This window comes from Lacerta agilis, chromosome 6 (genome assembly GCF_009819535.1).
Source record: "Lacerta agilis isolate rLacAgi1 chromosome 6, rLacAgi1.pri, whole genome shotgun sequence".
NCBI classification, from domain to species: Eukaryota; Metazoa; Chordata; class Lepidosauria; order Squamata; family Lacertidae; genus Lacerta; species Lacerta agilis.
In genome coordinates this window covers 93,721,724-93,746,341 of record NC_046317.1, presented here as the reverse complement: position 1 = coordinate 93,746,341, position 24,618 = coordinate 93,721,724, and the positions used below count along the sequence as shown (strand labels likewise).

General features: G+C 51.2%; 1 protein-coding gene across 1 annotated transcript; it reads right to left on the bottom strand.

Moving 5' to 3' along the window:
* Positions 1-255: 255 nt before the first annotated feature.
* Positions 256-24,573, bottom strand: TTI1 (TELO2 interacting protein 1). Its single transcript, XM_033154009.1, is given in 25 exon segments — positions 256-1,081; positions 12,722-12,809; positions 14,010-14,214; positions 16,848-16,988; positions 18,519-18,670; positions 20,172-20,431; positions 21,376-21,479; positions 21,481-21,705; positions 21,707-22,033; positions 22,035-22,129; positions 22,132-22,170; positions 22,173-22,335; positions 22,337-22,412; positions 22,414-22,468; positions 22,471-22,525; positions 22,527-22,579; positions 22,582-22,701; positions 22,704-22,754; positions 22,757-22,894; positions 22,897-22,957; positions 22,959-23,026; positions 23,029-23,274; positions 23,277-23,568; positions 23,570-23,665; positions 24,551-24,573. Coding segments are annotated over 25 exon segments (3,345 nt in total). The 5' UTR covers positions 24,569-24,573; the 3' UTR covers positions 256-864.
* Between the last annotated feature and the right edge of the window lie 45 nt (positions 24,574-24,618).

Genomic DNA, 24,618 nt, shown 5'->3' with positions numbered 1-24,618 from the left:
TTTCAAGCAGCCCTGCCGCCTGCAGGAGCTGCTCCACTTCAAAAAACGCCCATGTCAAAAGAAGGGGGGGGAAATGGACAAAGGTGTCCAGGGAAAGCTGGCAAAAGCCAAAGGCAAAGGACAACTTCCTACCTGCTTGATCTGACTTCATTTGTAAGCCAGGAGGAACATGGCTGAGGACCCCCCCCCCCCCACCTATGAACCAATATGGTCAACGCAGTGACTCGGGGCATCTGAATACTTTAATGACTTGGAGCAACAGGGGAACCTTGTCTTGCTTAACCATAATGTCTATACTATAGTTGCAGCCACTGCCACCTACGCAGCAAAACAGGCCTGTGGTTTATTTACTTTGGCTTTATTTCATGTCTGTATTTCACGCCTGTATTTGCAGATGCACTATGTAAACGGCAACACCAGATGCTGTTGCACAACACTGCATTTTGCAGAATATTGCATAACCTTTTCTTGAATGAATAAAAATGACAGGTAGAGCAGGTGTCCCTTTTGGATCAGAGAAATTCCAGATTTAGAAGGAGAACGTTGAGGGCAGCGGCTGTTTCCGGTGCATGCCGTATGGACGAGGGGGAATCAAAGGACTCAAAAGGGGTGCCTATTCCACATCAAGCTGAGGTGCGGATGGGCTGCGGTCCCTAGGAAGGTGCTGTCATCTCCTGCTCAGTCATGTTCTCTGGCCAGCTGAGACCTTCCCCCAAGGAGGTGCACCTCCGACACTCCTCAATGCTGCCTGAGGATCTTCCCCCATCGACCCTCCTGTTCCCCTTCCTGCTGCTGCCTGGAGCGCCACCGGACCCCCAGCTTCTAGCAAAAGGCTCCCGTCTCCCCAGGCTTCAAGGGTGGCCCTCAGGGTGCAGCTGCCACCGCCGCTCCTTCCCTCCCTTGCAGCTCGCCCAGCAGGCGCGCGACGTTGTCGGTGAACTCATCCCGCTTCTTCTCCGCCCCGGCCAGCTTCACGGGGCGCAGGCTGGGGTGGGGGGGCTCACAGGGGTGGGGGCACCAGACGCTGCTGAGGAAGAGCCAGACGGCATCCGGGTCCACCAGCATCAGGTGGAGGAAAACGCTGCGGAGACAAAAAAAAAAAAAGCAGGGAGGAGAAGCTGAGTCAATGGGAAGTCTAGAATCATAAAACCGCAGGGTTGGAAGGGGACCCCAAGGGTCATCTAGTCCAAACCCCCCCCCCACAATGCAGGAATCACAGCTAAAGAATCCCTGAAAGGTGGTCACCCAGCTTCTGTTTAGAGACCTCCGGTGAAGAAGAGCCCACCGCATCTTGTGGGAGTCAAAGACAGGGCTCTTTGCCAATCCATTTTATTGCACAGTGGTGCCCCGCTTAACGAAAATAATTCGTTTTGCGAAAATTTTCATCTAGCGGGTTTTTCGTCTTGCGGAGCGGCAATGGCAGCCGCGCTCCGCAAAATGAAAAAAAAAAAAAGATGAAAATTTTTCGTCTTGCGAGGCAGCCCCATAGACTTTTTCGTCTAGCCTTCATCTAGCGAGTTTTTCGTCTAGCGGGGCACCACTGTATATAGCCCAAGCCCTTTACAATGCTCAACAGAGAATAAAAGGAAAACTTTCCTCTAAAACCATACAACATAACCTGTAGCAGTTTACAACGTAAAAAAGAAATCTACAACATTAAAACCTAAGATTGGAATGCATTCACAATAGCCGGAACGGAGCTTTTTGGCTGCCAGCGCAAATTTGGCTACCTGGTGTGTAATATCTACATGTTTACCTGCTAGGAGTTCAACGGTCACTTCCTGTGCAGATCGACCTGGAAGCCAATTAAGAACTGGCGATATAAATTTCCCTCTGGCCGGTGTCTACAGGGGGCAAATCAGCAGATAGACTGCGATGTCCTCTACCTGGTGGCATCCATGTATACATTTGCGATCCGTATGGCGAATTCCCCGCTATCTCCCCTCTAAATATGCTGAGGGCACCTTGGAATCTTAGTTCTGCAAAGGCCCTGCGTTGTTGTCAGAGCCTCAAGGTGACGGGGCCTTGAGCAATTGGTCTGGATTTGGGGGTATACCAAGTAGAGTAATGGGCGGCAATGATGGATGCTCTGTCTTGGTTGGCATCCTGATCAAAAATCCACGTGGCCTAAGGGCTTAGTAGTTCTGCATTTCTAGATTATAAACCCTAAGCTCATCTTGCCACTTTTGTGCCCAGCCCCCCTTCCTTAGTTGCTCTAACCAGCTGAGCTTAAGGGTAAGATCCTCGAAGGCATTTAGCCTGTGCCAGTATCTCAGGCTAGATCAATTCAGGCTGCAAGCGAAGGGAGGCCCAACTCAGATGTGAGGTAGGCTGCTGGTGTCCGTCGCACCGCTGAATGGCTCTAATAATGCCAGGTCCAGGATTTGGGGAACCCAGGCTCACCCCAGCCCCCCTATTAGACTTGCGTTAGCACAGCATTGCTAGAAGACAGGAGTGCCTGGCGTGCTCTGGTCCATGGGGTCACAAAGAGTCGGACACGACTAAACGACTAGACAACAACAGCAGCAGCAGCAGCACAGCATTGAGGGTTCAGGATCTCTTCTTTCATTAATTCTTCTGATCACGTCCACCTGAACAAGGACTCCACTCTCCTCAAATGCTGACTTGAGGCATCCTCTGAAAAGACTAATTGGTCCAGTAAAGGTCTCCTTAACATGATGGAGAACCAACCCGGCTACTCCTCCCCAAAGCGCCAAGGAATTGCAAGGCACACGGCTATTTCTGAGCATCAATCGCTCAGCACAAGAATGCTTAGAATGTAAGCAAGAGCCTGCAGGATCAGGCCAGCGGCCCGTCTAGTCCAGTGTCCTGTCCCCACAGTGGCCAACCGAGTGCCTCTCCTGGGAAACCTGCCAATCAATCCATCCTTTATTGCGGTCCAAAGACCCACAAGGCAATTTCAAAACAAGATACAGTTGAAACGACCAGACGGACAGATGGAAGAAACCAAGGCAGTCATTTTGATCTTTGTTTCTTATAACCTCCAAAAGAAACTTTGCCACGGCCAGTGGAATATCATTTGACCTGCCAAGCACGAGATCCCTCTCCCCTCCCATGGCCTCCAGCAACTGGTTTCCAGAAGCACTGCTGCCTCTAACTGCCGTTGATGGCCCTCTCCTCTTCCTCCATGAATTTGTCTCACCCTCTTTCAAAGCCATCCAAGTCAGTGCCCATCCCTGCCTCCTGCAGCAGAGAGTTCCATAGTTTAACTATGTGCTGTGTGAAGAAGGACGTCCTTTTATGTGCCTCGTATTTTCCAACGTACAGCTTCCTTGTAGGTCAGCACCTACCATTACTGACGGATCGGGGCCTGTGATTTGTTCCCAGAATCCAGACTCTTCCCTTTATCTTCTCCTTTTATAAAAAAAGGGAATCGCCAAATCGCATCATTCAGACTGATGTCCGGAGGTTGCTTCCCTTTGAGTCTCACGTCGCTCTGCCCCCTTTCAGGCTTCCCCCAAATTCCTACTTTGGAGGCCCAGCAGTTTAATGGGTGCAGGGCGGTGGCTTTTCATACTGACACAGCGCTATCGCAGCAAATCGAGGCCAGGCTCACATCGCAGCTAAGGGAAGTCTTGCCTTCCTAGTCCAGTCCCTGCAACTACTGCCCCGTCTTCAAATCAAACAACTTTCCCTCTGCCCTCTCCACACGGATTTTCTTCCGTTCTTTTGGACTGGGTGGCCGGAGACCAATTTTTGCTCCGCAGAGGTTGTTCCCTGCCAGCCTCTCTCCACCTAATCAATGGGAAAGGATGTTAATTCATCCCGGTTGCTTTGCAATCCATATGTTTGATCCTGGACGGCTGTGGAGAACACCAGCCCTGTCTCAACTCATTTGGAGTCCTGCCTCCAGGCAAAGCCTCTTGTTTCTTCCCCACACCTCCCCCCCCCAAAAAAAAGCACGGTTCCGGTTCACGGCACAGTCAGCACCCTGGAAACTTGCAATGTGCTAAATAAGCGCTCTCCTCCGCCTTAATGCTTACTTGCTGCGAGACGAGGCCCGGGAAAAAATGAGAGAGTCCTGATTAAAGGCATTGCCACTTCCTATTTTCAACTTCCTTCATCAATACATTCCCACACGGAGGTGAATAACTGTGGGTTCAGAGTTAGCTGCATTTTCAGAATGTGATTACATAAAGCAGCAGCCGGTTTGGAGATTAAATTTTTAAAAGGCTGTGAGAGAAAGAAGTAAATCTCTGGAAGGAATGTCTATCTATCTATCTTACGCAAACATACCTTCTCTCTCTCTCTGTCTCTCGCGCACACACACACACACACACTTAGCTTAACACCTGAGATGACATTATGATCTCTTCCCAAACTTGCTCTATTAAAAGTAGGAATTGCACACAATGTGGCTGCTGAGATTCCCCAACCTGGCGCTCTCCACTGCATGTGGACTCCAGCTTCCATCAGCCCCAGTCACCGCAGTCATGCTGGCTTGGGGAATAATTAATAATAAATAATAATAATTAACTAAATAATAATAATAATAATAATAATAATAATAATAATAATAATAATAATAATAAATTATTTATGTCCCACCCTCCCCAGCCATAACTGGGCTCAGGGCAGCTAACATTAAAATATAAAATTCTTTCCAGTAGCACCTTAGAGACCAACTGAGTTTGTTCTTGGTATGAATGAGCTTTCGTGTGCATGCACACTTCTTCAGATACACTGAAACAGAAGTCACTATATTTAAGGATGACACGGAAGCTCATACCAAGAACAAACTCAGTCGGTCTCTAAGGTGCTACTGAAAAGAATTTTCTATTTTGTTTCGACTATGGCAGACCAACACGGCTACCCACCTGTAATTAAAATATAAATACATTAAAGCATAAAATTCAGCAATTGACTGAAATACAGCTTGAAATCGGATTAAAATCAAATAAGGTCAGAAGGCAACCATCAAATTATGATTATGGGGTTGGGAACCTTAGGTACTCACCAGACTCAGCAATTTATATGAGCCGGTGAGAGGAGTTAGAGTAAGGTTACCAGGTTTTTTCCAGTGAATCCGGGGACACTTTTTCAACTTCAATGGATTTTGTACGGGGATTGATTTGTAAATCCGGGGACTGTCCCTGGGAAACGGGGACGTCTGGTAACCTTAAGTCAGAGAGGCCTCTTATATATAGGGTCTTGTAGGAGGAGAGGGGTCAGACTGGGCCCCGACCAGGGAGTTGTAGTCCGAAGGCAACAGGGGAGCCCCGGTTTGGGGAAGGCCGATCTAGCTGACGCCAACAGAGCGGTTCCTTTCCTTCTCTCTCTCTCCTTCTCACAGAATTCTGCAAACAGTTTCATTGTGCAGTCTCCTTTCTCACTGACTTATAAATCTTGCCATTGCTGCTGCTTTTCCATGGGACTTCATCCTCCAATGCAGATATCAGGTACAGAATCCAATGCGCACAGTGGTGGTCATGAAGGGACCTGGAGTGTCTATAAATCATGCTTTTCTCTTTAAAAGCCCACTCAAAATTGCTAGAATAGAATCAAAGCCAAAAGCAATCAAAGAAATGAGGAAGGCACCCCACCTCAAGAGAGAGAGAGAGAGTTTTAAGAACTTCCCGAAAAAGTTTGCACTCTGCTGGTCATCCAGAGCTCAACAGGCAATGAGTTCCAAAGGTGTGGGAACTGCTGCTGCAGAAAATGCCCCCTGAAATACCCTGTGGCCAAAACAACAGTAAATTTGGTGTGGTTGTTCTACTGTTACTTTGCTAGAAATTACCTTAATCAGGATTGAAAAATCTAAACAGCTTAAATTTAAATGTGTTTTTGTACTTATAGCCTACACTGTTTGGGTTACAGGTAGGTAGCTGTGTTGGTCTGCCATGGTCGAAACCAAATTTTAAAAAATTCCTTCCGGTAGCACCTTAGAGACCAGCTAAGTTTGTTCTTGGTATGAGCTTTCATGTGCATACACACTTCTTCAGATACACAGGAAAGCTCATACCAAGAACAAACTTAGTTGGTCTCCAAGGTGCTACTGGAAGGAATTTTTTTAAAAAAATTGGTTTAGATTGTTTGGGTTTCTGAAGTAATTCTGTGTGAGCCAAATTGTTGATTTTTGTCATTTTTTTAATTTACTGACACGCCCTGCATTTTGTACAGCAGTATTTCCAACGCTCCGCATTTTGATGCTTTGAATGTCTGCTGTAATATGGTTTGCCCACAGCTCATTGTGGGAAAGCAGAATATAAGTGAACTCAATCGAATCAAATTGATCAAGCTACTTGGTTCCAAAGCATGGCACCGACTAGGCAGCCCAAGCCGGATCCCTCAGACCTGTGTGATCCCCCTGGCAGATTTCTGCGGCTTTTCTCCAGGCGAATCAATCCAAAATTACCCTCCCGGAGGTTGGCAGTTTGACAACCACTGGCCTACTCTAGAGCTGCTGCGGGAAACTGGGCAAAATCCAAACACCAAAGACTTGACTGCAGGCAGAGAAGGCGTCTGGAGAGGAAACCGGCCTCTCCTTCTCTCTCTTTCTAATGGATTTACGTGGCTTTTCCAGCTTCTTGTTTGTACCAGTCAAGGCAACACCCAGCTCAGACGCTTCCCTGCCTCTTCGGGGCAAGTGTGTTTCCACTGTGCCCACCGAGACGGCCTCAGAGGCTGGAATTAGATACTCTCCGCAGCCAAGCCACCTCTCTTGGAGCCAAGAGAGGCTCTTCAGGCCTGATTGGGATTCAGCGGAGCCCTTTCCTAGAGGGATAATCGCAGCACTTCTTCCGTGGCCTAGGAAACGGCTGGCAGGCCTGGAGAAATCCATCCTCTTGGGCGAGGAACCGCACACTTGCAAGAGGACCAGACAGGCTCCACAATGAATGGTGTTTATTCATTGAGTATAGAGGCAGCGTGGCATAGCAGTTACAGTGCTGGACTAGGAGTCCCCCACTGGGCCACGAAGCTCACTGGCTGTGACCTTGAGGGCCAAGCGCTCGCTGTCAGCCTAACCTACCCCACAGGGTTGTTGTGAGGATAAAATGAGGAAGAGGATAAGTATGCATGCCACCTATAAATGAATAAATGAAATAAATGAAATGAAATGAAATGAATGAAATAAAATAAAATAAAAGGCAGAGACAGGGGATTCTGCAGGAAAGAGAAAAGTACTACAATGCCTTAGAATGTACAGAGAGGGCAACTCTGGGCTCCCCAAATCAGAGGAAGAGATGGAAGGGGTACCGTGATGCAGCCCATTATGCCTTTGGCACCTTCCAAGGTGGCGAATGCTCCTTCCTTGGAAGTTGTGTGGGGATTCTTTAGCTGGGAGTCTCTGCACTGCAGGGGGTTGGACTAGATGAGCCCTGGGGGTCCCCTTCCAACCCTGCAGCGCTATGATTCACAGATGCTCCATCACATCCCTGTCCCTCATCCCCATCCTGTGCCTACAAAGCACCTGAGAAACTCCACTGCAGAAACTTGTTCTGCAGCCCTGACTGATACGCACAGCCTGCCTCGTCTTGGCAGCAACGGCCACAGAGCCCACCGGGCATTGGACGCCATCTGGCAACCCAATCCCACTTGAACCGCACCGGGCGGCAGCGGCCAGAGTCAACAGACGCATGAAGCTGCCTCGCACCAAGCCAAACGGCCGGTCCGTCCAGCCCGGCTCTGGCACCCTCGGGCTGGCAAGCGCTCCCCACAGCCGCTGGCAAAAGCCCCTTCCCCAGTCCTCCTGCCAGGGATCTTTTAACGGGAAAAGTTGGGGATTGAACCGGGACCTCCAAGCCGGCAGAGCTCGGGCACAGCTGCTGAAAGCCACGTCCAATGATGCTGGAAGATTCAGGACGGATAAAATACAAGTCCTTCTTCACACAGCACAGAGTTAATCCGTGGAACTCCAGGATGGGTGGCTTTAAAATTCACGGGGGATAGGGCTATTTTTTTGGGGGGGGGGTGATGGCTTTGCTCAGCCTCCACAGTCAGAGGCAGCGATGCTTCTGAATCTCAGTTGCTGGAAGCCACAGGAAAGTAGAGTAGTCTTGGGTTCGGATCCTGCGTGTTTCCCCAAGGGCCACCAGTGAGAAGAGGATGCTAGGAGGAACTTTCTGACACTAAGAGCTGTTCAGAAGTGGAACGGAAACCCTCAGGAGGTGGCAGACTTTCCTTCCCTGCAGGTTTCAAAGCAGAGGTTGGATGGCCATCTGTCAGGGATGCTTGAGCTGAGATTCCTGCATTGCAGGGGGTTGGACTGGATGACCCTTAGAAGTCCCTTCCAACGCTACGATTCTGTTGTCCTGATCCAGCGGGCTCATACTATGCTCTTATTGGGGAGAGAAGGTGCATGTGCGGAATGGAGACGGGACAGGATTTCTCCCGTGAATCTAGAAAGAGAGATGCTGGACTGAATGGGGTCAGTGGCTGGATCCAGCAGGCCTTTCTCTCTTACTGTTGGGGGAAAGGTCCCGTAGGTGAAAGAGCCAACGTGAGAAACAGGCTTGGCTTCTCCATCCACACTTGAGCAAGCAGGATCTGGAACACAATGGCTCAAGAGCCGCCTCTCCCCCTATGAACTGGCCTGGCCCCTACATCATTATCTGAGGGCCAGAGGCCAAGAGAGGTCTGGAGGGTGGCAACACGAGAACGGGGCCTTTTCTGCAGTGGCCCCGTTTGTGGGATGTTCTCCCCAGGGAGTCTCGCCTGGTGCCTTCACCACATAGTTGTTTTCTCCTTCTCTGGAGGGTAGGACTCCAACCAATGGCTTCAAGTTATAAGGAAGGAGATTCCAACTAAAACTGAGGAAGAACTTTCTGACAGTTAAGAGATGTTCGACAGTGGAGTGGTCTCCCTCGGGAGGGCGAGGGCTCTCCTTCCTTGGAGGTTTTTAAGCAGAGGTTGGATGGTCATTTGTCATGGATGCTTTATCTGAAATTCCTGCATTGAAAGTGATTGGACTAGATGACCCTTAGAAGTCCCTTCCAACTATACAATTCTATGACATCTTTCAGCGCCAGGCAAAAACTTTGCTCTTCTCCCAGGCTTTGGCCTGTAACTATCTGTGGCATCTTACGAGTGGGCAGCGTGTTTTAAACATTTTAAAAAAAGTTTCTAATGCATCTATGTGGGTTTTTGTTTGTTTAGTTTTGGTTGTAAGTCGTTTGAGTGGAAATTCAATACAATAAAACTGACCCTTAACTTTAATATAAAAGGGAGGGAAATGTCCAGTTTGCAGACTGGCCTGGTTCCCAGGAAGGGCTCTCACCTGAACGGGCAAAGCCTCAAGGGGATGCACGGAGACCGCCTTCCCCAGCCTGGCATGGCAGAGGCACCTTGACCCCTTCCGTCAGGTGCCTCCACTTCCTGCCTGGCCATCTCAAGTCCAGCCTGACCCTGGGTGGACCCTCCCTCCACGCCAAGACCCTTCTCCTCTTGGGCGCAGATTCTCCCCTGGCGGTCCAGAGGGCTGTGCCGCTTAAGGAGCAACTTGACTCCTTATATATGAATTTACTCCAGCAGTTTCCAAGCAACCTCCGTTTCCATGGCAAAAGATGCCCGGGTTAATCCAAGCAGACGTGCTCGCCTTTGTATTTGCTTTGTTCAAGTGTGGCTTATTGATTTTTACTTTGTTTTTAAGCTTTCGCTTGGCAGGGCTCTGCACCAGAGCTCGCAACTTGGCAGATGCAGATGGGGATGCGGGGAATGAAAGCGGCCCAAGGAGAGGCGCCTGTTTAACCGTGGCGAGAAACGGCTCGGAATAGCTGGCTTGTGCAAACCCGCTGAGTCTGCGCTGAACGCAGCTGGAGCATCTCACTGGGTTTGGCTCGCCTGGGCAAGTTGGAAGGAGGCTGCTCAGCGCAGAAGCTTCTCTACGGAGGGAAGAGGCCGATCTGCTTTGCAAAAAAGACTGTCGTCGATGCTCTGGCTTTTCCAAGAATAGCCTTTTCGGCGCAGGCTGGGGTGGGCAGGAATCTGGGGCCCTGCAGCTCATGGTGAAGAACATAGGAAGAGCTTGCTGGATCAGGCCAATGGCCCACCTAGGCCAGCATTCTGGTCTCACAGTGAAGAAGGACTTCCTTTGATCTGTCCTGAGTCCTCCAACATTCAACTTGGATGTCCGTATGTTATGAGAGAGAGAGAGAGAGAGAGAGAGAGAGAAATTTATCTACCCACTTTGTCCATGAAAAAAGGTTGCAGCATCTGGGGCCTTTTTCTAGTTTAGAGTGACAAGCGACATTATAGAACTTTATAAAATTGTTGTTCAGTCGTGTCCAACTCTTCGTGACCCCATGGACCAGAGCACGCCAGGCACCCCTATCCTCCACTGCCTCCCGCAGTTTGGCCAAACTCATGCCAGTCGCTTCGAGAACACTGTCCAACCATCTCGTCCTCTGTCGCCCCCTTCTCTTTGTGCCCTCCATCTTTCCCAACATCGGGGTCTTTTCCAGGGAGTCTTCTCTTCAAGGTGGCCAAAGTATTGGAGCATCAACTTCAGGATCTGTCCTTCCAGTGAGCACTCGGGGCTGATTTCTTTAAGGATGGATAAGTTTGATCTTTTTGCAGTCCTATTATATATAAAATAGTGCTATTATATTATAAAATAGTGCATGGCATTAAAAAAAGCAGATTGGAAGGGACCCCCAAGGGCCATCTAGCTCAACCCCCTGCAATGCTGGAATCTCAGTTAAAGCATCCATGGCAGATGGCCACCCAACCTCTGCTTGAAAACCTCCAGCGAAGGAGAGTCCAGCACCTTCCGGGGGAGTCTGCTCCACTGTTGGGAAGCTCTTACGCTCAGAAAGTTCTTCGTAATGTTGAGTCAGGATCTCCTTCCTTGTAACTAGAATCCATTGTTTCGGGCCCTCCCTTCTGGAGCAGCAGAAAGCAAGCTGGCTCCGTCTTCCATGTGACAGCCCTCCAGATCTCTGAAGATGGTTATCGTGTCTCCTCTCCGTCTTCTGTTTGGCAGGAAGGACTCAGGCTGGGCGCCCACAAAGCAGGTCCTCTTAACCTCTGGGAAGGGAGAGGCTCACATTACCTGAATTAAGCTTGCAGAAACTCTCGAGATGGGAAAGGTCTTCAGCTCCCACTGTGGCAGAGCAAGGACCCTCAGCACTTGCCCCTGCCCCCAGGGCATTTCGGCCTTGACTGGAGCCCCAGCAACAGAGCCACTGCTGCTCGTTCTGCTATTAACATGAGTTGACCAGGGTTTCCTTTCCTCCTCCAAATTTCCTTGACTGAAGATGCATTAAAGAGCAGTTAAGAAGCCACGACTGCAACAGAGGGCCTGGTCCTTTTCCAGGATTTGCCAAGGGGTGGAGAGAAACGGATTTGGGCTCAGGCAAGCGCAAGTAACTTTCAGGGCCAAAGGGACAGAAGAGAGAAAACAGAAAGAAAATGGGGGCGGGGAGCCAGCTTTGCCTGGTTTGGTGAAAACAGCAGGCAGGACGAGGCAGGCTTCCCACTGAGCCAAATTTGCCTTTTCCTCACATATGGTGAGAAGATTTCATTGGCTGGTCCACCTACCTGGAACTGGAATCCTAAGAGGCTGCGGTTAGTGCCGGATGCTGCAGCACAATTGCTGGCAGGAGAACACCTGTGTGTGCTCAGAAATCTGCACTGGGCCAAGTTCAAGGTGTGAATATTAGTATAGGAAGCCCTGAAGAACTTGGCAGCAGTTTACCTACGAGGTCGCCCTGACCTCCCCCCCCCCTCAACATGCGCTCACTGAACCGCTTTGATCAGCAGAGCTGTCACTGTTACAAAGCCACAGGATGACTTTTCCGCGTTGGAAAGAACTCGATCTTTCAGTGGGGCGCCAGCTACACTCTGGAACCCCTTGCCACTTGGCGTCGGGCAAGCGCCTTCACTGGACTCCAAACTTTTTGGTTTAGCAAGGACTGTCGCACATGTACAAAGTGGATGTATGTTTTAATCTCTTTTTAGTTCATAGCTGACTTTTATCTTTGGGATGTTTCAAAGGGCTGGGTTTTTTTGTTATGTTTTTACTGTTTATACAGATATTTTTATTCCCTTTGGAAACTGTGTCACTTTTTTTTTTTTTTACAATCAAGCAGTAATAATAATAATAAATAATAATTTATTACTTATACCCTACCCATCTGGCCGGGCCTCCCCAGCCACTCAGGGTGGCTTCCAACAGAATACTAAAAACACAATAAAACATCAAACATTTAAACCTTCCCTAAACAGTGTATAAATGTATCAGGAAGTTTTTAATTACAGGTAGGTAGCCGTGTTGGTCTGCCATAGTCAAAACAAAATAAAAAATTCCTTCCAGTAGCACCTTAGAGACCAACTAAGTTTGTTCTTGGTATGAGATTTCGTGTGCATGCACACTTATTCACATACCTGTTTTTAATGCTTGATATTTTACTATGTTTTATGTAGACTGTAAGCTCTTCCAGAGTGGCTGGGGAAACCCAGCTAGATTGGCAGGGTATAAATGAAATGATGATGATGATGATGAAATGAATGAATGCAGGTCCTCGTTGAGTGAAGGGCAAGGCCCCTTGCACCTTGGCTCACTTGCGTGAGTCACCTGAAGCAGCCGGCTTTGTGGTGTGCATGTGGCACGTGGCCTGGAGCATATTTATGGATCTATGAGGGGGCGGCTTTTCTGCAGAGAGGGGGGATTAGGCTTGATGTCCGAGGGAACCCTACACTGCTATGGAATTCTGTTCCGGGTACAACTTTGAAGGCTTTGTGTTGCTTGCGTTTCCATTACCTGCAGGTGGCCTCTTGCAACTTGGCAGGCTGCTTGGCGCTGAGGTAGGGGAGGCAGGCGCTCTCCACTTTATTCAGGTCGCCCTCACCTGTGGGAATAGGAAGAGAGAAGCGTCAGCGGAAGGCGACTTGCGCAGGGAGTGCCCCGGAGGGGAAGCGGCAGGGTGGGCAGAGCGTCGGCTTGCGTCTGCAAACAAGGAGGGCTTGGCAAGATTTAGGGCTTGCAGAGCGAATTGAGGCCTCGGGGTGGGCAAGGGGGAGTTGGTTCCTGGGAAGGAAGGAGCACAGGGAGTCGCAGACCCTACAAGGCCGTTTTCCACAAAGCACACGAACAAAGCACCTCTCACCTACAGGTAGGTAGCCTTCTTGGTCTGCCGTAGTCGAAACAAAATAAAAAAATGCCTTCCAGTAGCACCTTAAAGAGGAACTAAGTTTGTTCTTGGTATGAGCTTTTGTGTGCATGCACACTTCTTCAGATACACATGCACATGAAAGCTCATACCAAGAACAAACATTGTTGTTGTTGTTCAGTCGTTCAGTCATGTCTGACTCTTCGTGACCCCATGGACCAGAGCACGCCAGGCACGCCTATCCTCCACTGCCTCCCGCAGTTTGGCCAAACTCATGTTAGTAGCTTCAAGAACACTGTCCAACCATCTCATCCTCTGTCGTCCCCTTCTCCTTGTGCCCTCCATCTTTCCCAACATCAGGGTCTTTTCTAGGGAGTCTTCTCTTCTCATGAGGTGGCCAAAGTACTGGAGCCTCAACTTCAGGATCTGTCCTTCTAGTGAGCACTCAGGGCTGATTTCCTTCAGAATGGAGAGGTTTCATCTTCTTGCAGTCCATGGGACTCTCAAGAGTCTCCTCCAGCACCAGAATTCAAAAGCATCAATTCTTCGGCGATCAGCCTTCTTTATGATCCAACTAAGAACAAACTTAGTTGGTCTTTAAGGTGCTACTGGAAGGATTTTTTTATTTTTTTATTTTGTTCTGCCTCTCACCTGGCATCGGGCAGGTAGAGATGCGACTGGATCAGCTGCAGGACAGAGTTCCTTGGTGGCACACACGACCCCTGCAGAAAGCAGCTCTGCCAGCCCTGCATTTTGGCTCTTTCCCAAGCGCCAGGCTGGCAAAGCCCCTTGCACTGCGGTTCCCAAGCCACAAGCTCCGTTATCCTAAGGTTACAAAGGTTCGGCTGTTGCAATTTGTCTAAGTCTCTTTTAAAGCCATATAGAGTGGTGGCCGTCACTGCCTCCTGTGGGAGGGAGTTCCACAGATTAACTACTCACCAAGGTCCAGAGTTTCGCAGAGGGATCCGAGGCCCTGCAGCACGGCGAGCTGCAGCTTGAAGGCAAGGGTGTGGCCATAGATGGGCCCTGCGCGGGCGCTGACCGGGGCCTGGGTGACGAGGGAGGCTGCCAGCTTGGGCAGGACGTCTTTGGAGAACCGCCGCCGCAGGAAGTCGCCGCTGTGGGCTCCCAAAGTGCACAGCAGCTGTGGAAATTCCACCAAGTGGGCTCTTATTGACAGAGGCAAGTCACATTTGCTTGAACGAGTGCAACCTGCAACAAAATGCTGCAGTATTGAGGGTTCCTGTGCAGTTTTTTCAGCCAGCTATGCCCTTTCCCGGGATACTCCATTCCATTCCCCTTCTCCCCTGGGATGAAAAGCGGGACTCTTTTTCATTCTGCTTCAGAGCACAGCTGCTTTGTGCCAAGCCAACCACTTTCTGCATGAATCTGCACGGAGAGGGTGATCTCTCACAAGACCCAGGCAGAGGGGCTTCTTGGTGGTGGCACCTGCCCTGGAGAACACCCTCCCATCAGATGCCAAACAGATAAAACAACTATCTGACTTTTAGAAGACACCTGAAGGCAGCCCTGTTCAAGGAAGATTTAAAATGGTTGATGTTTGATTGTGTTTTTAATAATTTGTTGGGAGCCACCCAGAGTGGCTGGGGCAACCCAGTCAGACGGGTGGGCTATAAATGTAAATTATTATTACTTCTCTATGCCACGTTCAGCCCAAATCTGGGGGCCTGGAGAAAATACTGCAGCTTGGGCTTGCACACTGTTTGCACAGTGCTGCGCAGCTCTGTGTATGAGAGCGACTGTTGCAGCATCATGCAAAGGACTAAAGACAAGAAAGTGCAAGAACTGCTAAGCCTCTAGGCATTGCAGGGGGTTGGACTGGATGACCCCTGGGACCCCTTCCGACTCCGCAATTCTACGATTCTCCCAGCACAGGGAGGGCTGGGTCCCCTGCCGCACTGAAGTGCTCTCCTTCCCTCTCTGCAGTTTCAGAAAGGAGGCCACCACGATCAAAGGGATTTCTATAATTAAAAAATATCACCTTCCCTGCTGCTTGGCAGCCTATCTCAAAATGCTGAAAAGGTAACTGCGTTCCTCGATAACGTCTTCTCCTCTCCCGCTTAAGAAAAAATCCTGCCTGGTCCTTGAGATGTTGGCTGGGTATTGCAGGCTTGGCTGGGGTTTTTTTTTTGTTCCCCCCCCCACAAAGTGGGGGCCCCTGTGTATTACGCTTTTAGCTTTAGGTCGCTCAAACCATTTGCACTTCAAAAGCTCTCCTTGTAGGCCAGATCTCTGAACGGGAAGCCTGGAGGGCATCATCGTCAGTTGGCAGGTGCAAGTATCTGCTGGAGCACAGCTGGGCCAGATTCGCTCCAGGGGGAGCACAATCCCCCTCCCACCCAACCCCCCCCCAAAAAAGAAGAGCAGATCTTGCACCAGCCCTTGAGAAACAAACAGGAGATGAAACATAGCGAGGGAGATTTCCTCTTTGCTTTTCCCCTGTGGCCGTTTTTCACTTTGCGTTTTCAGCCAGGCTGCAACTGCGGTGCCGAACTGTTTTGGACTCCCAGTGCGCATCTGACTCAGCACTGCGGAGCTCAGCGGTGGACCGCACTGTCGGGCTATTAGTTTTATTCCCCGTTTTGCTTATTGCAAATATGTGTTGTTCTCATCGGCCGACTTGCCTTCTTTTGGAGGCAGCGGGTGGCGCTGTGGGTTAAACCACTGAGCCTCTTGGGCTTGCCGATCAGAAGGTCGGCGGTTCGAATCCCCGCGACGGGGTGAGCTCCCGTTGCTCGGTCCCAGCTCCTGCCCACCTAGCAGTTCAAAAGCACGTCAAAGTGCAAGTAGATAATCAGGTACCGCTCCGGTGGGAAGGTAAACGGCGTTTCCGTGCGCTGCTCTGGTTCGCCAGAAGCGGCTTAGTCATGCTGGCCACATGACCCGGAAGCTGTACGCCGGCTCCCTCAGCCAGTAACGTGAGATGAGCGCCGCAACCCCAGAGTCGGACACGACTGGACCTAATGGTCAGGGGTCCCTTTACCTTTACCTTTAATGTTTCTCAGGGCCAGCTGTTGGAAACTGCAGGAGGAGAGAGGGCCTCCTGTGATCGAATCCTGCTTGTGGGTCTCTTCCCACAGGCATCTGGTTGGCCACTGTGGCGATTAGCCTTTTGTGGTTTCCAGCAGCTGATATTCAGAAACATCACATTCTCTCTCTCTCTTTTAAATAGTTTTATTAAACAGAGGGCTAGGGTGTGCCATTCTAGGGGTGGAACTTAATTTTTGCAAATCTCTTTCTTTCAAATGTGTTTTTGGGTGTGAGGAATTCAAATCTCCTATTATTTTGTGACTAGACAGCATTTAGCTTGGCAAGTCTTACATCTGATGAAGAATCACAGAAACTGCTTTTGGAAAATCAAATAACTTTTAATTTTACCTTCAGAAAAATGTCAGCTGAAGCTAAAGGATGGTGGTGATGTAACTGGAAATACTTGGCAATCAATGATTTCTATGCAAATTTCCTTACCGAGGAAAACTAATTATATTAATTTAACCAAAATATATTTTGAACTCCCAAGCCACGTTACAACGTTTTAGCACCCTTCATCTTCAGAATCTGCAAAATTTCAACACTACCTAATAGGGGGAAGCCCCAGATTCAGATCAGGCCCATGAAACTAGATTGTAGTCAAGACGGCTGGCTCCTCCCTTGCCTCCCGGGGCGGAACTGCGACGGGGGCAGAGTCCAGCCCCTTGCTGGCCTTGGTGTGGTGTGTGTGTGGGTGGGTGGGTTGAGGATTCTGAACAGGCTCACCTTGAAGGCCCTGAGGACGGCCAGAGGATCGTCCTTGGTCAGGCGGTGGACGAGGGCAGGCCACGTCCGATGGGCCAACGGAAGGAGGTGGCTCTCGTGGGGGCTCAGCACCGTCACGCAGAGCTCCAAGATATCCATGACCTGCCAGGGGAAGCGCAGGAGAATTCAGAGGAGAAACACAATGGCATCAACGGAGGTGGGGCTGGAGACAGCTAGACGAGTGATTCTGCGATATAAGAGTGTTCAGCCCTCTTGCTCTGTTCTCACCTCGAGAAGGAAACAGTCCTCGATCTCTTTTTCAAAGACTAAAATGTGTTGGTCACTCGCGGAAGCCAGTTGGTAGCTGACCACCCCTCAACTTGCGTGATGTGTCGGCAGAGGGTGTGGAGCCCCGGCAGAGACTCCGGAGATTTCCTGCTCCCTAGAGAGAGCTTCTTCCAGAGTCCCCGGTTAAGGGGGAAACTCCTCTCCCGCATAGTTCAAAGGAACGACGTGCTTTTTGTCTCCAGACACAAAGACGAAGCTGGGCGCTACTATCTACTTATGTGCAGAGAGATCTGCTAACACAACTAGCGAAGCGCTGCTGTGTAAAACCTACAGCCTCTTCCTCTGACAGATTCAGAGTCAGACCCTGACAGCAAACAGGGCAGGGCTCAACATCAGCAAAAGATCGGGACAACAGGCCATACTAAAAACAATGCCCCAGAGACCATTATACCTGTCTCCACATCACTGGACCAACGGAAGGGCGAAGGACTCTGCAAATCACACACTCGGCCTCGCTGGTGCTGCTATGGTGACCCAGTGCACCTGACACCCTTGTTTCAGAGCATCCAGACACGGAGGGTGTGCTCCTCAAGACATGAGGCCAAGCACTGTGTCATTTAACCCATTTCTGCATTATACCCAAAGGGTGCCCTCTAGCCAGCTTGAAGATCAGCCCTTTGAGCTATGAGCCAAGCCCATCAGTCTCAGGCGCATTTTAACTGATAGATTTGATGTTAGCCGCTCTGAGCCCGGTTTTGGCAAGGGTATAAATAAAACAACAACAACAACTATGGAAAAGGGACTGTGGACATGCTCAAAGCAACTCATTTCATTGCTGTTTTACATGTTCAAAGTAAGCGCTGGCCCTTGGCACTTAGGTACTGTCTCCAGGGCTGGGCCAACAGCAGAGCGTCTGGTGAACTGGCTGCTCCAAGGCGTACTGTCAGGAAACCCTCCTCCCCGCGGCTGGTAGGGTTGCGGGAGCGTTTGCAATATAGAGAACCCCCTAAGCTGTTTACTAGCTCGTCCTCCCCCTCCAGCGCCGGAAGCGACCATTCCTCCAGTGGGGAGGGGGAGTCAGAGGCAGGAAGGAGGTGCAGGGGCTCTGAGAGGATAGCGGAGCCTCAGCACCGAGAGGAAAGCGGGGAATGGGGTCAGGTTCCCACGCTTCGAGGGCGCAGGCAGGATGGACGTGGAAGAGGGAGGTGGGGGTTTAGAATCCCACGCCTCTTTTGCTGGACAAAGAACCAGAAGAGTTCATTCCTGGACTCTGCGGAGGGATGAGATGGACGTTTGATCTTTTGCTCCACTGTACATAGCTGTGCACAATAAAGAACTTAGTTTTTAGAAGTTCTGCGTCTGGCACTTTACTCATGAGCAACCACTGAACGTCCTTACACGTACCTTCAGTCGCACGCGGAGACTCTTGTCAGAGAGCAAGTGGGAGCATCTCTCCATCACGGCCTTGGCGGTCTGGGCATGGGCTGGCAACAGGCTCTCTGTCTCCAGGCTCTGCTCGCTTGCTTCTGGCTCCACAGCAGGCAGCTGCTGCTCCTCTGGGAAGGAGAAAGGAGGGTTGGCACTTAGGGGAACGATACAGGGTGGAACTTAAACACATTTTTTAATTACAGGTAGGTATCCGTGTTGGTCTGCCATAGTCGAAACAAAATAAAAAATTAAAAAATTCCTTCTAGTAGCACCTTAGAGACCAACGAAGTTTGTTCTTGGTATGAGCTTTCATGTGCATATAAGGGTCTGGTGACTTCCGTTTCAGTGTATCTGCAGCAGCTAAAAAAGCCAATGCAATTCTGGGCTGCATCAATAGGAGTATAGCGTCTAGATCAAGGGAAGTAATAGTACCACTGTATTCCGCTCTGGTCAGACTTCACCTGGAATACTGTGTCCAGTTCTGGGCACCACAGTTCAAGAAGGATACTGACAAGCTGGAACGTGTCCAGAGGAGGGCAACCAAAATGGTCAAAGGCCTGGAAATGATGCCTTATGAGGAATGGCTTAGGGAGCTGGGTATGTTTAGCCTGGAGAAGAGAAGGTTAAGGGGTGATCTGATAGCCATGTTCAAATATATAAAAGGATGTCATATAGAGGAGGGAGAAAGGTTGTTTTCTGCTGCTCCAGAGAAGCGGACACGGAGCAATGGATTCAAACTACAAGAAAGATCCACCTGAACATTAGGAAGAACTTCCTGACAGTGAGAGCTGTTCGACAGTGGAATTTGCTGCCAAGGAGTGTGGTGGAGTCTCCTTCTTTGGAGGTCTTTAAGCGGAGGCTTGACAGCCATCTGTCAGGAATGCTTTGATGGTGTTTCCTGCTTGGCAGGGGGTTGGACTGGATGGCCCTTGTGGTCTCTTCCAACTCTAGGATTCTATGATTCTAAGAAGTGTGCATGCACACGAAAGCTCATACCAAGAACAAACTTAGTTGGTCTCTAAGTTGCTACTGGAAGGAATTTTATTATTTTTTATTTTGTTTCGACATTTTTTAATTTATTTCATAAAATTTATGCTGCACTGCTTGACTGTAGGGGAAACAAGTCTCAAAGTGGTTTTCTATTCACCTATCCATGAAAGATTAACAATAATTTAAACTTCCAAAAAGTTAAAATAGCAATAGACTAAAACAGGTTAAAACTGACACCCATCTGGGTAGGCTTATCTAAACAAGAATGTTTCTCGCAGGCACTAAAAGAGGGCAAATGGTGAAGGCGCCTGCTTGGCGTCAATAGGCAGGAGTTCCGAAGGGTAGATGCTGCCACACTAAAAGATCAAGCTCATATCAATGCAGGAGAACTGAGATGATGATTAGAGCCTTCCAAATCTTGAAGCATGGGAAGCCCCCCCAAAAATAAATTGTAATTTGGCAGAATATTTGGACTATTTGATATGTATATGTATAATTTGGAATATTTGATTGGATTGTTAAAAGTGGAAAATTTAATTAAAATGATTTATATATTTAAAAAATCAAGCTCTCCCAAATGCACCTATGGATGCGCATGCAGGGTCGTGTGTGTTGGGGACGAACATCCTGGGCTCTGACCAGAGACCTGAAGGGCTTTCCAGCTGCACTGACCTTCCTCCTCCTCCTCCTCCTCTGTGAGATTGCCTTCTGCAATCCGCTTCTGCTTCACGTACTCGAGGAAGAACTCCTCCATGGCCTCTGCGGTGAGAAGTGGCGGGGAAGGGGTTTCCTCATGCTGCCCAGCTGCTCCCGAGAAACGGCCACCTTCCTGCTCCAAATCCTTCTCCGTCCGGCGCTCCACCGCAAACCAGGAAGCTGCCAAGAGGAGGAAAGCGTGACTTCCTCAAGCCCAACACAGCAATCCTGAACTTGACTACGCTGGTGGAAGTGGGTTCTATTCTGGGGAGCTGGGATATACATTTAAGTCCCAGTTTGGGGAAAGAGGGCTGGGCCACACAGGGAAGACGCAGAGCAGTGGATCTCCATGCCAGGCTATATTTATTATCCATATTTGAAGACGACCGTGCAGAACTAGTTTATAAAACTCTTATTATATATTTGTTGGCTGCGGCAAGATTGACTATTGCCCAATAATGGAGAAATATGTTCGATTTTCCCCTTCACATTTGGTTTCAGAAGGCCCTACACATCCCAATTGCAGAAGAGTAGAATCATCTGATGTGTGTTTCACGAGACACCACCAAGCCAACAGACTAAGCCCTCGCATGGTGGATGTTTTTGACACGCATTAAGGAACAAAATCATGGCTGGAAAATTCCCACAAAACCAGATTTATTAGGTGCTGACTACATACCAAAATTCGCTACCACTAGCCCTCTTTGATCCCAAGGGAACGATAATCCCATTTTCTGGCCTGATTTTAGATCACCCTCTTCGTGTTCCCGTATACCTGTACTATAGAACTATGATAGCAAGTTGCCAGCTCATTTGTTTCAGTTCACTGGGTAAGATATTTTGATTCCTTAATAAAGTTTTTTAAAATAAAAAAGAGGTACTGTGCAGAGTCGGGATGTGGGTGGCGCTGTGGTCTAAACCACTTAGCCTAGGGCTTGCCGATCGGAAAGGCAGCGGTTCAAATCCCCGCAACGGGTTGAGCTCCCATTGCTCGGTCCCAGCTCCTGCCAACCTAGCAGTTCGAAAGCAGCCCCAAAAGTGCAAGTAGATAAATACAGAGCCGCTTATGCCTTGAGCTCCTTGAAAGAAAAAGCAGGATAGAGGCATGGCAGTGAATCGGTACCTAGCCTCAGCAGCAGCGGTGTGCATGACCCCAAGGAACGAGGTCGCCCGGTCAGCGTGCTGCTGGTCAGCTTGGCCAGGATGTCCTGGGATGACGTCGTCCACTAGGGGCAGCACGTTAGCATCCGAGGTGTCTCAGCATGGCTTCCAGGACCCGCGAGCAACGGGGCACGTGAGCCTGGTGGCGCAGGTGCAAGGAGATGCCGTTCACCAGGTAGTCGGCGTTCTGATTGATAAGGTCCGGGATGGAGCCGTAGCCGCAGGCGTGGCAAATGTCCCCCATGGCCCCGCTGGCTGCCTGGCTGATAAGGAGCGTGCCGTCTCCTGCCTTTTCCAGGACGGGGTACAAGGCTGAGGATCAGCAGCGGGCGGAAGTCCTGCTTGAGCGCAGAAGCAAAGCAGCCCACCCCTTCCAGCTGGATACAAATCTGCCAGATGTTGCCGTTCATGGCGCGGACGGTGGGCTTGGCATCTGGGAGAGGAAGGGGATGGCCAGGCGGAACGGCAAGGAGCCCGGAGCACTTTGCCTCTGGTTCACTGGCCAACTCCTCAGCCTCGATGCTGGTGACCAGATGCCAGTTGGCTTGGTCCACGTATTCCTCCAGCACAGAAGCCACGACGCCTCTGAGATCCTCAGCACTGGCCACCTCTTCCCGCTCATGAAGGACGTCCACCTCCAGCCCCTGCTGCTCCAGCAACCAGTTCGTTGAGGACCATCGCCGCCTGCTTCCGGTACACAGCGGACTCTCCGTACAGCCCCAGGAAATGGTCCACCAGCAATAGAGGTTGCCGTAGTACCCGAGGACCCGGCAGATCTGCGGAGCAAGGAGAATATGCGCTCGCCGGCAAAGAACCGGAAGCACTTTCTCTGGGCGCTGCTGCTGTGCTGTAAAGGCCCTGGCACGTCCCCGAGGCGCCGCTCCTCCACAACCTTCACGTCCTTCACGTCCAGCTCCAGGACTTGCACAAGGGCCCTGGAGAGGCGGGTGGAGGTGGGAAGCCGAGTTCAGAACCAGGTTGACCCGGGGGCCCAGCAGCTTCAATACCCGAGGAGCAAGTTCAGGTGACCGTCTTGCCCTGGTCATCCTGGGAGCTCATCAGGCGCGGAAGGGCGGTGCCAGGGAGTGGAGGTCCTCCGAAAGGATGTCGGCAAGGAGGCGGTTCTCCGCCACCACTTCCCTGCTCCGCGGCGCTCCGCAGGACCTCGCTGCTCCGAGTTCGGATCTCGGCCTCTCGTCGTTGACGAGGCCAACCAAGGCCTTCAGGAGCTGGCCAGCAGAGTCGACCAAAGACCGGCCGCAGGTCGCCATCAACAGCTGGACCATTTCCACCAGCTCCATCCTCGCCTTCAGTGAGGATGAACGGACACGGACCCAACCACCTTCGCTATCAGGATGGAGAGCTAGCTGCAGTGCTCTTTGCCCAGTCTGGGCCTCGGTGAACCACGAGTTCCGAGAGCCTGCTTTGCCCCGGCACAGATGCCTCCGTCTTTGGCGGGATCTGTGCCAGTTGCTCATCTGCCATGACCAAAGCTACCACCCGGAGAAGACTTTGATGGCCGAGACGACGACGGCATGGCCTTGCTTCACGTCCCCCGCAATGATCCGATGAGAGCGTGAGGGAGATCCCGGGCAGGAAGGAAGCGAAGAGATCCCCGCAACGCTTCGCCTCCTCGCCGCCCGGGGCTGGTGGCCCTCCTCGCAGTCGCACTGCAGAAGCAGCGCTTGCAGGCATCTCAAGGCCGCGATCTTGAGCTGCTTGGCTTTCTCCTGCTCCGCCAGGGAGAGCAGCAAGGAGACGGCGAAGCCCAGGTGCGGGAGGTTGGAGGGCTGGTACAGAGTCGCCAGGACATCACCGGAAGCCGAATGCAGCAGAGCCAGCAGCGCCTGCAATACTGCCTCCTTCAGCTCCTCCGACACAGGGCCAGGTGCTGCGGGCTGGAGGGGGAGGCCAGGCAGAGGCAGAGCTCAGAGAAACAGCTCCAGGAGCGCTCAGGCTTCTTCACGCACGTGGCGGAGAGCACCGAGGCACGCACTGTGCCACGGTCTGGACCAACGCGCTCCCGCTTCGGCCCCGGGACCTTGAGGGTGAAGCGCAGGGGGAAGAGGACATATTCCTGGAGTTCCTGCAGGGCAGAGTCGCTGACCGTCCGCAGCTGGGAGCGGAGCAGCTCCACGTTCTCCGCCGTCTGGGCTTTGGTCAGCTGCACGCAGGCCGGGGCGCAAGGCCCCAAACGCCTCCTGCGGAGTGTCGAAAACAGCCATGGCCTGGCCCTGCCACCCTCGCCTCAGGCCTCTCCTTCGCTTGTCGTCATCCTGCGTAGGGAAGGGGAAATAAGTTGTGTGAGAGCAGCTTTCGGGCTACATGAGGAGGAGAGGAAAAAAAAGTGACGCATAAACACAACAAATAAATAAAATGGTAACAAGCCCAATGTGCCCTGACATAACTTCTGCCGGCCTTAAGAGGGGAAATGACAAGTTCTCAAAAACGAGAGGAAGGCTCTTTGAAAAACAGCAGGCAGTCTCAACGTCCCTTAAGAGTTTCACTGCATGGCTAGCTACCCCAGTGTGTGTGCAGAGCAGGGCGGCTTCGGCCGATGCCTGAGCAGAAGAGGGAAAGAGAAGCCCCCTGGCATACAAAGGAAGCGGCCTGGGAATCCCGGAACTGTAGAGTTGGAAAAGACCCCGAAAGGCCACCCAGCGCCGACCCCCTGCAGTGCAGGAATCGCAGCATTGTGGAGTTGGAAGGGGTTCCCCAAGGGTCATCCAGGCTGACCCCCTGCAATGCCTTGCAAGGGGTCAAGCCCTCTGGTTTAGCCTGGCCGTGTCCCTGGCCTAGACTGGCAGTCTCTTTGGGGTCGAACTTTGCAGGAGGGGGCCTGGCCTGGCCTTTATGCCCGGAGGGCACGTGCTCTACGCATTGGGCCACACTTCCTCACCTGGGGCCGGAGTCCAGCGAGTGGGCGGGGTCAGGCCACCGGCAAAGGCTCTGGAAGTGGCCCAGGGTCGCAGGTCCCTGGCCCCCTATTCCTCCCCAAACCCCCAGGACTCCCGCCTTCCCCCCGCTCCTCCCTTCCTCACTCGCTGCCCGGGAGAAAGCGAGAGTTCGCCACATGCCGGAAGTCAGCCCGCAATTCTGGCGGAGCGAAATATCTCCCGCGGGGGAGAGGGGCGAGCGGAAAGGAGCGACTAAAGTCTCACCGGAGCAGCACCGCCCATGCGCGGCGGCCGGGGCCCTACTGCGCACGCGTCGCTCGGAGTCCGCGCGT